At 32.0% G+C, this 13,522-nt stretch overlaps 3 protein-coding genes across 7 annotated transcripts; 1 reads left to right on the forward strand and 2 right to left on the reverse strand.

Moving 5' to 3' along the window:
- Positions 1-566: 566 nt before the first annotated feature.
- LOC112751987 (DEAD-box ATP-dependent RNA helicase 39) lies at positions 567-2,848 on the reverse strand. The gene is made up of 5 exons (XM_025801346.3): positions 2,254-2,848; positions 1,522-1,605; positions 1,227-1,403; positions 978-1,118; positions 567-862 (listed from the first exon to the last, which is right to left on the reverse strand). Exons 1-5 carry the CDS (start codon positions 2,755-2,757, stop codon positions 698-700), a joined length of 1,071 nt encoding a protein of 356 aa, XP_025657131.1. The 5' UTR covers positions 2,758-2,848; the 3' UTR covers positions 567-697.
- On the forward strand, positions 2,832-4,522 carry LOC112751988 (uncharacterized). Its single transcript, XM_025801347.3, has 4 exons — positions 2,832-3,115; positions 3,189-3,510; positions 3,680-3,808; positions 4,114-4,522. The coding sequence occupies exons 1-4, from the start codon at positions 3,059-3,061 to the stop codon at positions 4,389-4,391; spliced, it is 786 nt and encodes a 261-aa protein (XP_025657132.1). The 5' UTR covers positions 2,832-3,058; the 3' UTR covers positions 4,392-4,522.
- Positions 4,523-10,691: 6,169 nt separating this feature from the next.
- LOC112751989 (ras-related protein Rab7) lies at positions 10,692-12,946 on the reverse strand. Of its 5 annotated transcripts, none has more exons than XM_072217365.1 (7): positions 12,753-12,946; positions 12,640-12,666; positions 12,299-12,398; positions 12,060-12,206; positions 11,576-11,602; positions 11,342-11,487; positions 10,692-11,192 (listed from the first exon to the last, which is right to left on the reverse strand). In XM_072217365.1, exons 1-7 carry the CDS (start codon positions 12,803-12,805, stop codon positions 11,129-11,131), a joined length of 564 nt encoding a protein of 187 aa, XP_072073466.1. In that variant the 5' UTR covers positions 12,806-12,946; the 3' UTR covers positions 10,692-11,128. The 5 variants fall into 5 exon arrangements, with proteins under 5 accessions (XP_072073466.1, XP_072073465.1, XP_072073464.1 ...); XM_072217364.1 differs by having other exon boundaries at positions 11,559-11,602; XM_072217363.1 differs by having other exon boundaries at positions 11,576-11,689.
- Positions 12,947-13,522: the final 576 nt, after the last annotated feature.

Here is a 13,522-nt window from a genome sequence, read left to right on the forward strand (position 1 = left end):
TACTTAAATTTTTTTAAATTAAACAATCAACTACTACAATAATTAAATCTGTCAATAGAATAATTAAATTTTTTCATATTAGAATAATCAATATGTTTACAATATAAACAATTTCTTTATTTTATTTATTTTGTTTTTCTTTGTTTATTTTATTTAAGTCACCAAAAAATCAATATGTTTACAATAGTATAATAAAACTACTTAAAAATGCTAAATAATAACTGTTCCATGATTACTTTTTACTAATTAATAACTAATTTTTTATATACAAATAACATTGTTATCCAGAACACTAATTAATCATTAAAACAATCAACTTTTTTATAAATATGAAAATAACTAACTTTTATATTTTTATTCATATCTTTGGTGTTTATGCAACATGACCGAAAAATACTCTTTCACTAAATCCATTTCAAGGTTTTTTTTTTTTTTTCCCACTTCTAAGTGAGGACATTTTAATTTTATGGAGTTACTTTTCCATTACATGTTTGAATTGCACCTTAAACTTTGCATTAACATGTATTAGCAACTAAAGTTTAACCAAGTCACTGCTAAGTTAGAACTTGAGAATGCTAAGTTAGAACTTGAGAACAGAAAAACAATATATACATCACAGACACGAGGAACCCAAAATCTTCGGTGTTTGGTCAGTAAAAGATGATAAAAATCCATTACTTTGAAGTCATTATACTTTTTACACAAGGGTGTCCATGGCCTCTGCCACTTTTTTCCTAAGAGCATCCAGGGACTCTGTATATTGGAACACTTCTCTTTGATCCATTTCCAAAGACATTGCAGAAATATTTCCAGCATGATCACGCTCAAGATGCTTCACAATGGGGGATTCATCACCCAAAACCTGTCATAACAAGATAAATTCACAATAACAACCAGCAACATGGAGGTCTAAGCATATTAAATCTTCTTAAGGAACTCAAGTATAACGGGAACAGTTCTTCATCATGCATTCATACCTCGGTGATCGGCGATGTAACTAGGATGGTTTGCAATCTTTTGTAAGAAGATTTTGATTCATGATCTTGCAATGGTTCGAGAATCTTGTGGATGTTAGAACCAAGGCCACTACCAAGCATGAAATCTACATCATCCAAAACCTGCTCGGAAACATGAGACATTCGAGCGTGATCAGTGCCAGTAGCTATGGTAATCCAAGATACATTTTTCACAGATCTTGACACTGAATTTTATAAAGTGGTACTAACCATATATCTTATTTCAGCAGGGACAACAGTTCCCTCTTCAACGTACTGAATAATCTCAGAAGGGGTTCCGACTAGAAGACCAATTGAGACATTTGAATGCTCATTATCTGGGGAAGAACGTTGCTTTGCCAACTTCACTTCCGCAATCTCCATGATATATTTTGCAGCACTAAAACACTGAGATCCATAACAATTTGCAACAGTCAAAATCAATTTAGAATCTTCAGTTTATAGGGCTAAGCAGACAAGGTGATGAATGATGATGATGGTAGTGGGATTGAGGACAATCAACTACCTCATTAGCTTTCTCCTCGGTAGCACAAAGCACAATGGCTCTGGGATGCTTTGAATCCAAACCAACCTCGCCATGTCGCAGCAGCTACACAAGTAAACACATTCTTCAGGTCATATTTCCATTTATTCTTGTTGGTTAACAAATCCCAGTGAAAACAAACATAGAAGGAACCAAATACTAAAGCTTCAACCAAATTTCTCCTCAGGTTTCAGTATCATCAATCATCAATCATCACAACAAAAATAAATTGAAGATGACATCATACATAAATAATGAGTTATGTCACTAAACAAAGTGATTCCAAAAGAATAGTGCTTAGAACCCTTGATCATGACAACTAACTCAGGATATTAATTCTCCTAGTTAAGCCACAGAGCCCCAAAATTTCAATTGCACTGCACCAATTACATCCCTAAGATTTGCGAAAAAGTGTCTCATGTTAGTCCCTTAGCCCTTTTTCCATCAAGTGACTCATCACGCCGTTAGGGACTACCACGGTGCAGTTTTGCCAATTTATTGGTACATTGGAGTAGAACTATTTTAGTGCTCGCGACCAATCACAGTGACTACTTTGGACCTTAATTTTCCCTAATGGTATCCTAAACTAACCTTCAAAATAATCTTATAACTATAACAACAGAATGATTATTAAGAAACAATAATTAAAAACTACAAGGTTTTTCTATACTTAACATGCACCAATTTTAAGGGGAAAAATAGCAATGAGTGAACCTGAATAAGGGGCAACAGGTAAGCCAAAGTTCGGTCAGGTTCAGCGGGTGAACTCAACAATAAATTCTTCCCTTCCAAAACAGCTGGAATAACAACACATTGTATCTCACTCGGAACACCATCACCAATCTTTTCCAAAACCTCAGCAAGCTCCTCAGCCACACCCAACTCCCTGAAGTTGGAAACCACCATAGTGGACTCCCCCTCTTTCTTCTCAGCACCGCCATCAGGAGAAGAAGAACTTGATGAAGTCCCTTTCAGCTTCCTTTGTCTGAACTCTTCCAAAATCATTGATTCTTTCTGCGTCTTGGACGCTGCCGAAGCCTTTTCATCTTCAACACAAGGGGTTAGGGTGCTGGAGGAGGAGGAGAAGGAAGAAGAAGAAGCGGAAAATGGTGAGAAAGTTCTAGAAGCCCCATGAAAAGAAGATGCACATGGTTCAGGCTTCAATGGGGAGCTTAGAGAGATACATAGGTTAAGAAGCTCTCTCCCTTTTCTTCTCATTGCTCTCTCTCTCTCTCTCTCTCTCTCTCTCTCTCTCTCTCTCTCACAGCAGAAGCTACCACGTTTCGGTGCAGACTGCAGAACATGAAGAAGAAGAAGAAGAAGAAGTTATTTTTGGGTTAGAATTAAACGGGCCTGACAGAAATATTTGGGCTACAAGCCCAAATTTGTTTCCTAAGCCCAAATTTTAAAGCCTCCAAAAAATGGCGCCAAAATAAAGAAAACTACGGACGAAGAAAATTTTCTCTAGATTTCGAAAATTTTCCATCGTCCCAAACAGGCTCTGCGCGCAGCATCATCGATGTCGTCGTCTACGGTCTTCATCGCCGTCCAGTGCTGCCAATGCTCCACCATGCAGGTACATACTCTCTCTACCATTTCTCTTTCTCTTTCTCAGATCGCTCGTCTTTTGTTGATTTCCATTTTTTCAGGTGAAGCAGAAGAAGAAGAGCAGCAACAAGTGGAACTGCGCGGTGTGTAACCAGAAGCAATCGGTTCGGAAGGTGTTCGCTCAGGGTTTCATGGCCAAGGACCTCCGCAAGTTCGTCCAGAGCTTCAATATGTCCCGGAAGCTCGTCGACGACGGAGAATGGCTCCAAGCTGGAACCCTAGGTTCACTGTCGGAACATCGCGATGACGAGATCGAGCTTCCGATCAACCCGGAAAAGAAGAGAAGAATCGATTGGACTGCATACCTTGACCAAGAGGATCATCATGATCTTACCATCAAAGAAGCAGAACAAGAACAAGGAGGTTAATTTTGCAATCAATTATTCAATGCATGCATAATCGAATAAATTAAAATGTAATTTAATGTTGTTATTTGTTAAATTGATAGAATCATTACCATAATCACAACATATCAGAATTGTATGGCTGGAGTAGCTAGCTTGTTCTTATAACTTTGGATTGAACTAAACAGGAGGAGATGGTTTTGAGCCAGTGATTGTGACTGAGTTGGAAAATGTTATGTTCAAGAAACGTAAGTCTGATGAGAACTCAGAAGAAAGTGCCAAGCTTTTCAAAGAGCCAGTGTTCCGAAATTCTCGAGGTGAATGAATGTTCTTTCATTTTTCTAGTTTTCTTTGCATGTGTGGCTGTGAGAGACAAAGTTTATGTTCAATGAATACATGGGGACTCCTTTTCTTCGAAATTGTTCAACCATAATTCTGATGAAATTCCATCTGTGCTTCACACTGTACAATTGTTTACAACTGAAAATGTCTTATTCATATTTCCAAACTTTATGGTGGGTGGCAATCATTTGGCACAAGATGAATTTATCATCATTCATGGATCATGTACCTTGTTGCATAATAATTGGTTTTAGAGTTCTTTACCATTTCATTGTCGCAGAGAAGCTAATGAAAGATAAACAGCAAAAACCATTGATTGAAAGCAATTCAATGAGGAGTTTATCTAATCAAAGGACTCAAAATTGCAAACCAACAATCAGCAAGACAAGCTCCAAATGGAGTGATTACATATTAGATGAGGACAATGGCAACTTAGAACTTGGTTGGGAGAGAGCCATCAACTTCAAGGACAACTTTAAGCCATGTAGCAACAGCTTCTTACAAGATATGACTAACGAGGAAAGGGTGGAAGATGATATTCACCCGGATTTTATGTGAATTATATCGAAGTCCATTAGGTTTCATGTGTATTAATAATTAGTAAAGTAATTTTTGCAGGGAGGAAAAATATTATTTTAGCATCGGAAAAGGTAAATGTCACGTGATATTTGTTCAAATTACACCCGCAATTCCACGATGATATATCTTCGTAATACAACTCATGTTTCCAATCTCCATGGCACTGTATTGTGTTGCTTGTATTTCATCTTTGGTATCACACTCTTCCTAGTTCCTAAAAGGCTAAAATCAATTGCAACAATTCATATCACTTGCGCACTCAATGCAGTTAAAATTTGATGTTTTTAGTCCAACTGTGAGTATTAGGGGTGTTCATAAAATAATCAAATTGTAGTTAACCAGGTTAAAAAATCATAATCATATTTTGGATAATCAATTTAATAAAATAATTTTAAAAATTGATTTTTAACCAGTTAACTAAAACCAAAATTAAATTTTATGCAACTTTTATATGTTTAGATTGGTTAACCGATTTTTTTGTAAAAATCGATTTTTAACCGGTTAAAATTGGTTTTTAACCGGTTAAAAACCATTTTTTATTCTTTATTTTTTTGAAAAATCCAATTTTTATGTAAAAAATTGGTTTTTTTTTTAAATTGGTTATTTTCTAAAATTGGTTTTTATTTTTATAATCGGTTAAAAATCGATTTTTAAATTTTTAACCAGTTAATAACCAGTTTTATCACGTAAAATTAATTTGGTTAATTAACTAAATTATATTTTTGACTAACCCAAAAACAGGTTTAATTTTTGAATTAACCAAACCATAAACAGCTCTAGTATTGACATAACTTATTTGTTCTATAATAATAATAATCATTAATTGATTATGCTTAATTTATCTTCACTGGTACTTGCATATGATGATAGTAGATTGCCAAAATAAATAAATAAATCAAATTAGTCACAACAATGGTATTGCCAACCTATCTCTTTATTGAAAATGTCCCATGAGGGGTGGTTATATCATACTCCCCACAACAAAGTTCTTGATTCATATATTTTATAGCCTTTTATATATATGGTCTGGTACAAAGATAAATTCCTAGCCATTAGTTTTTGCTTCTATTTTTTATGGAAACGTAGCTTCTTTTTCCCGTTTAAGATATGCTACTAAATCAAGCACATAAATTGATTTCTATGATATATTTTGAAATTATTAAATATATATTTTTATATTATATAGCCATTGGTTTTATCAAGGTGATCTCATGTCAATGTTTTTTTTTATTTGAATATAAATTTCACTGTCAGTAACTAAAAATGATTTAATCTATCTTCGTGTCGATTAAAAATAGTTGGAGTAAAATTTATATATTATTTTTATTAACTATATTTAAAAGATTATTTATATATAATTTCTACTGCAAAATGTATAGATGTAATTCTGGTTCAAATAAATTAGCTGTAGTCACAATTTACTTCTACATTAATTTTTTTCCCTTTGATAAACCATTGTGAATATTCAGGTAAAGATGTTAGCTATCATTTCCACAAACTAATCAAACTGAGGTACTAGCATTTTTTTCAAATATTATTCTTTTAGCGAGAGAAATTACTTTTATTTTTATAAATAAATAAAAAAATACTTTTATCTTATTTTATCCAAATATAATAGATAAATAAAAAGATATTTTTAAATGATATATTTAAACATAAAATTACTTTTATTTTTATAAGAGATTTTTTTAAAAAATATCATTAAAAAAAGATTTTTTTTCAAAAATAATGCCCAAACAAATTCAATATCTAAAATTTAAATGTTTTTCGTATATATTTAGAGGCATCAAAGTAAAAAAATTACAAGTACATATTATTATTACTATTTGTATTAAAATTATGAAAGCCTAACAATAATAAAATATTAAAAAATGTAACCAAATCTCGTTTAATTTAGAAAAATTCCGTAATATTGTACTTAATTTGTTTTATTTATATCATTTGTCCTTATAAATTTGAATTTAAAATTCAAAACATTAAAATATTTTTATAAATGATCTAATATTGAAGTTAGAAATTTGAATTTAATTTAAAAAAATAATAATTGTAAAGATATTTCAAATCTAAATCCGAATCCCAATTAAAGCAGGATCCTACATGATTACATAAAGGAGAGTAACACACTCAACTAACCTTTTTAAAAAAAAAGTCCCACCTCTTTACTAGTCATTGATTTGGAGGCTAGTGATTCAGACATGGGTGGAGTTGATGAATGAGCAGGCATACATCAAGATTTGTTGAACAAAATTACAAAGCGATTCCATTCATGCATGAATACCTTCAACTTCGATTCGTTTGCAAGCAATGGAACTTCAATCTTCCACACATCTCCAATGACATTTCATGGTTTCTATTGTAATGGATGCTTTGTATATATTAAAATTGGTTTCCTCCTGTTTATAAGACCAACGCTCTAACCAAATGAGTTATAGGACCTTATTATGAAATTAGTTTCCATAGTTACCCACTGACATATGTAGACCTTTTGATGTAAACTCTTTTAATAAAGAAAAATATGTTATCACCTTTATTGATGATTATTCAAGTTATGGTTATGTCTATCTACTTTATGATAAATCTTAGTTAATATTTTAGATATTTATATAAATGAAGTAGAAAGACAATTGGACAAAAAGGTAAAAATTGTTAAATTTGTGGTAAATATTATGGAAGATACAACGAAAGAGGACAAAACTCAAGTTCATTGGCTAAATTCTTTGAAAAACATGGTATATGTGCTCAATACACTATGCCAGGTATACCTTAACAAAATGGTGTATCAGAAAGACGAAACCGTACATTAATAGAAATGGTTAGGACAATGATGAGTAATGCATCTTTACCTATATCATTGTGGATGTATGCTTTAAAAACTGCTATGTATTTGTTAAATAGGGTTTCTAGTAAGGCAGTTCCTAGAACTCCTTTTGAGTTATAGACTGGGAGAAAACCTAGTTTAAGACATCTACATGTTTGGGGATGTTAAGTAGAAATAAAAGCTTATAATTCGCAAGAAAAGAAGCTGGATGCAAGAACAGTAAGTGGATATTTCATTGGTTATCCAGAAAAATCAAAGGGGTATAGATTTTATTGTCCTACTCATAGTACAAGAATAATTGAAACTGGCAATGCACGGTTCATTGAGAATGGTGAGACCAATGGGAGTACAGCTTCACAAAATGTGGAGATTAAAGAAGTAAGAATTCAAGTTCCTTCAACTTGTACTTCTACTTCTAGAGTTGTTATTTCAAATGTTATTGAGCCTAATCACAATCAACAGGAACAATAAATTATTGATCCTGTTGTTGTTGGACTAAATAATAATCAAGAGGAACAAGAACTTATTAATTCCATGGTTAATGAGGAGGCGATAATAGAACAAGCACAAGAAATGGCATTAAGAAGGTCTAAAAGAGAAAGAAGATTTGCTATTTCTGATGACTATGTGGTGTATTTACAAGAGTCAAAAAATGACTTGAGTGTTGCTAATGATCCAATTTCTTTCTCACAAGCCATTAATGGTGATAATGTTGATAAATGGTTAGAGGCCATGAAAGATGAGCTTAAATCAATGAAACCAAATAAAGTATGGGACCTTGTGGAATTACCTAAAGGATACAAGAGAATTGGGTGTAAATGGGTCTTTAAGATTAAGCGTGATTTTCATGGTAACCTTGAACGTTACAAGGCTCGTCTTGTTGCCAAAGGTTTTACTGAAAAAGATGGCGTTGATTACAAAGAGACTTTCTCACCAATTTCTAGAGAAGACTCTTTAAGCATTATTTTGACTTTGGTGGCTCATTATGACTTAGAGTTACATCAAATGGATGTAAAAACTACCTTTCTTAATGGAAATTTAGAAGAAGATGTTTACATGGATCAACCAACAGGATTTTTGGTTGAAGAAAAAGAACAAATGGTGTGTAAACTTAAGAAATCACTATATGGATTTAAACAAGCATCCCGCCAATGATTTATCAAATTTAATGATACCATTCTGTTCTTTGGATTTAAGGAAAATACCGTTAATCGGTGTATATACTTGAAGGTCAGTAGGAGTAAATTCATTGTTTTAGTTTTATATGTTGATGATATTTTTCTTGCATCTAATGATCTTGGTCTATTAAGCGAGACTAAAAAATATCTCTCTAATAACTTTGAAATTAAAGATATAGGTGAGGCAAGTTATGTGATTAGAATAGAAATATTCCGAGATAGATCACAATGACTATTAGGATTGTCTCAGAAATCATATATTAATAAAGTATTAGAGAGATTCAGAATGGCACAATGCTCAGCATCACCCGTTCCAATTCAAAAAGGGGACAAGTATAGTCTCATGCAATGTCCAAAGAATAATTTGGAACGGAAACATATGGAAGAAATTTCACATGCATCTGTTGTTGGGAGTTTGATGTATGCTCAAACTTGCACAAGGCCAGATATCAACTTTGCAGTTGGTATGCTTGGCAAATACCAAAATAATCCAGGATTGGAGAATGACTGCAAAGAAAGTTTTAAGGTATCTACAAGTGACAAAGGAACACATGCTTACTTATAGGAGATCTAATCACCTTGAAGTGATTGGATATTCAGATTCAGATTTTTTCGGTTGCGTAGATACAAGAAAATCCACTTTTGGTTATTTGTATCCCTTAGCTGGAGGAGCAATATCATGGAAGAGTGTGAAGCAGTCAGTAATTGCTACTTCTACAATGAAAACTGAATTTGTGGCATGCTTTGAGGCCATGGTTCAGGCTAAGTGGTTGCAGAACTTTTTTTTAGGGCTTGAAATTGTTTGGAGTATTGCTAGACTGCTGAAAATTTATTGTGATAACTCTGCAGCAGTTTTCTTTTCTAAAAACGACAAGTATTCCAAAGGTGCTATGCATATGGAATTGAAATACTTTGCCATTAAAGAAGTTCAGAAACAAAGAGTGTCAATAAAGCACATTAGCACCAATATTATGGTTGCTGATTCTTTGACCAAAGGGTTACCGCCCAAAATATTTACTAGTAATGTTGAAAGAATTGGTATTATGAGTTTATAGGATCAAAGTATGTTTAATGAAGTTTGTGTTGTATGAACATTGACATTTTGAGCTCAAATGAATTAATGTTTCTGTATTACCTTATTTTTAATTTGTTGTATATATAATAGAATTAAAATAAATCAGGTATTGTCTTACAATGAAGACATTATTGTTGGACTAATTATGTTATATACTTACTAATTATGACTCATGTTAAAAATATGGCTAACTTTGTAGTACATAGAAGGGACTATGTCGATTAGGTGACGTACAACCGCTATGACTCATGCTAGTTTTATTCTTATCATGATAAATTAAGCTATGTAAGTAATTGCTTAGAAATGCGCATTATGATAAATATTTCTTAAACCATCAATAGGAATACACATGAGCCAAATGGGAGAATGTAAAAAATTATGTTATTATATAATGTCTCATGTGTGATGTATCTTATTTTATTGGTTTAATAAATATTTAATTAAAAAGAAGTTACATGATTATTTTGAAATATAACCAACTTGATGGAAGTTAGTTTTTATGAAAATAAATTAGAATTCAGTCCTCTCAAAAGAATAGGCAAAGTGAATTCTTCCTAATACTATTATTATCATAGATCAAGATTAATAACTCTTCTCATTTTTATTTGTGAAATCATAAATTTCAAGATTTTTTCTGTAAATGATAATTTTATAATGTATATTAAAATTATATTAAGTTTAACATCTATTACCTATTGATACTGCTGCTGCTAAAAGATCTTCCAAAAAAACCAAGATATATGCAGGCACCCTCTCGAAATTAACTTAATATATGAAGGCACCAGACGAACCTTAAATCCATTTACAAAGGTTTGCTTCCATCGTCCTCCAATTTCAACTCTTCCCAATGTAATTGATATTCATGGTGACAAATGTATTGTTAATCTTGAGTTCAAGGTTGGCACTAAAATGAATGTTTGGAAGGCTATCACGAATTCAGCACCTAACAATGATAATGATTTTATGGCCGTGGTCATATATGGATATTGTTATAAATTGGCCTTTTACAAAGTTTCCAACAGATCATGAGAACATTATGGTGTCGACATATTTTTTCAAGACAAGATATATGCAGTAGACTTTAACTTCCAACTATATGAATTTCATATAAAGAAAAAATTAGAGCCAGTGAGAAGAATTAAAAAAAAAAATATATCAATGCAACACAATATAATAAGACAAAGTAAAATGTTGCCACACAATAAAAATGAAAAATGAAAAACATTGATTCATTCATTGTTACAATTTCAGTACTCATTGCTTAAAATTGGGATAAAATAAAATTAAGAAACTTGATTGCATTTATAGTTTACAAAAATAAAAAAGTAAATATAATAAGAGGCAATTCTCATTTTTCTAAAGAAGAGAGAATTGTCATTCTACACCTAAACTTGACAACTTGGAAACATTTGCCCAAAGAATCACTGGTAAATCAATTGAACATTCTTCCCTACACACCAACATTGTCATTTGTCAAGCTTGTCCTTCTTAAAACAGAAGGACATTTCTACATTTCATGAAAATTCAATATGTAAATCAAACAAGATTTACTCAAGCTATGTAGGGTGTAGAAGTAGGGAGCACAATCACCCTTTAACCAAAAAAATTCCAAGAATTTTAGCCATGGCATTAAGAGGATAAGAAATTAGCATGCGCACCCGCCACTTTGCTCGTTATCTGGAACAGTCTCAGGCATAGCTTGAAAATATCTGTAACAGTTTTTGAAATATTAGATTCTAGTTAGCACTTCAAAATAAAGATAAAATATTTTAACCATATTCTTTTAGACAACATACCAATCACACATCCAAATCATGATATTATTAATGTGTAAATGTATATCAAAGATAAATTTTACATGTCTTGGTCATATTCATTAGATAGAGCAGTCTTCGCAATGCATAAAAATGCAGCATCAACATTGTAGTCCTCTTTTGCGGAAGTCTCAAAATAGGGAATATTCCCTTTAGAAGTGCACCAGTCCTTTGCTTTCTTCTCAGATACCTGTATAGAAGATTAATTAGACATCTATACGGAAGATAAAGAAACATAGAAGGACAATGATGTGTAGCTACCACTCGACTATTCCCACCATCAATATCAATCTTGTTTCCAAGCACTGTAAAAGGAAACATCCTTGGATCAGAAGGGTTTGCCTGCGCAACAAAATGCGAACTATAGCTGAAGTTTTCCAAGTAAGAAGTTCCTGAATATAATTGAATTTATACCAAACAAAACACTGTCGAACATGAGATGCATTAGGAATAATTCAATTACTAAAAATTAGATTTCTAATCAGAGATAAACTAAGAAGCCTAAATGTAAAGGCTTTTTCTTTATTCTGCTAATCTGCTAGATCTATTTCCATACCATGAGTTTTCAGAACATAATGAAACTTGGATGCACTAGTATACACAGACAGTACAATGAGCAAATTAAACTAGAGGAGTACGCTTTGTCATCAATAAGAATCTATAAAATATGAAGCAAATGTAAATGCAAACAAGACTCTGAGCAAATTAGCAAAGTACCAAGAGTAAAATAAAAAATAAGAGAAAAACAAAGAACTAAAGAACCTGTTTGAGAAACTCCTCGTGCCAGTTTTCGAGGGAATCAAAGGACTTCATGACATTAACATCATAGACTAAAACACAGCAATCTGCCCCTCTATAAAATGCAACTCCGAGACTCTGAAATCTCTCTTGCCCTGCAGTATCCCATATCTTCCAAGCAGACATAAGATGTAACATAAACAATTACATTAAAAATAAATAAAGAACTCAAAAATACCATTGAATTGAACCAGAAAACCCACTTGTAGAGTGACGAGCCTGTCGTCAATCTGGAGTTCTTTAGTGACAAAATCAGCACCAATTGTAGCTTTATATTGCTGACTAAACTTCTTATGAACATATCTATACTAACAGTTAAGATTCTGCATATGCTCACTTCAAGAGAGATTTAAGCACAAAAAGTTACCTTACCTAAACTAAATATCTTCAAACATTCAGCTGAAGCAAACATATTCTATGGTACAGTGTATGCTAAATAAACTAGCCACAATTAAGAATGGTAGTTATCATAATTAAAAACAATCATTAAATTAATGCAATGCTGATAAATAAAATGATGCAGCAATGAAAATGAAAAGGATACTGATTCATCAAGGAGGTCTTTCCAACCCTAAGAAACAATGAATTGGAAAAATGTAAGGTTAGTGAATGGAATAGAAGAGAAGAGGAACCCTAAGAAAGAAGAAGAAGGAGTACCCGCTATCGCCAAGAACAATGACTTTGAGCAAAGTTCGCCTCCGCATTGACATGATTGCTCTCAAGATTCGATTGTTCTCCTTCTTTCTTATTGATTTGGTAATAATTGATGGCAGTTATCTTTTATTAACTAAATTCTCATTGTTATTGAGAAAGAAAATATTATTCAGTTTTGTTTTCACTTTTTACTCTCTCTTTTTCTTTATTCTTTTTTTAAGCTTTAAAAGGATCCATCATAGATTCAAAACGTTAATATGGTGTCAAAATTATTAACTTAAAAGGGATCTATCATGCATGTGATGCATATTATACACGTAGATCGCAGCTCATGTATAATAACTAGCATGTTATATATACACTAAAATTCAACCAATAAATTAATCACTAGTATAAAATATTCATTAAAATATAAAATATATATTAAAAATAATTTAACAGCATATATATATATATATATATATATATATATAAACAAGTAATATTTTTATATAATAGAATTATAATTAATATATTAAAACATGCATATCAACATTTTAAACTGGTACATAGATTTGATCAGCTTTGTCAATTTGTAGACACAGAAATTATTAATGTTTTTTTTCTTTGAAACAAAGGAGTTCAACACAAAAGTGGAGTAAAAAAATAAAAAAAAAAACAGATAAGACAACACCTATTAGAATAACATAAACATATCTTAGATCAAAATATTCCAATATTATCTCCGGCATTGCCATCAACAACAAAAGGGATCCCCACACTTTCACTCCTTA

This window comes from Arachis hypogaea, chromosome 15, assembly GCF_003086295.3.
Source record: "Arachis hypogaea cultivar Tifrunner chromosome 15, arahy.Tifrunner.gnm2.J5K5, whole genome shotgun sequence".
Classification (NCBI taxonomy): Eukaryota; Viridiplantae; Streptophyta; class Magnoliopsida; order Fabales; family Fabaceae; genus Arachis; species Arachis hypogaea.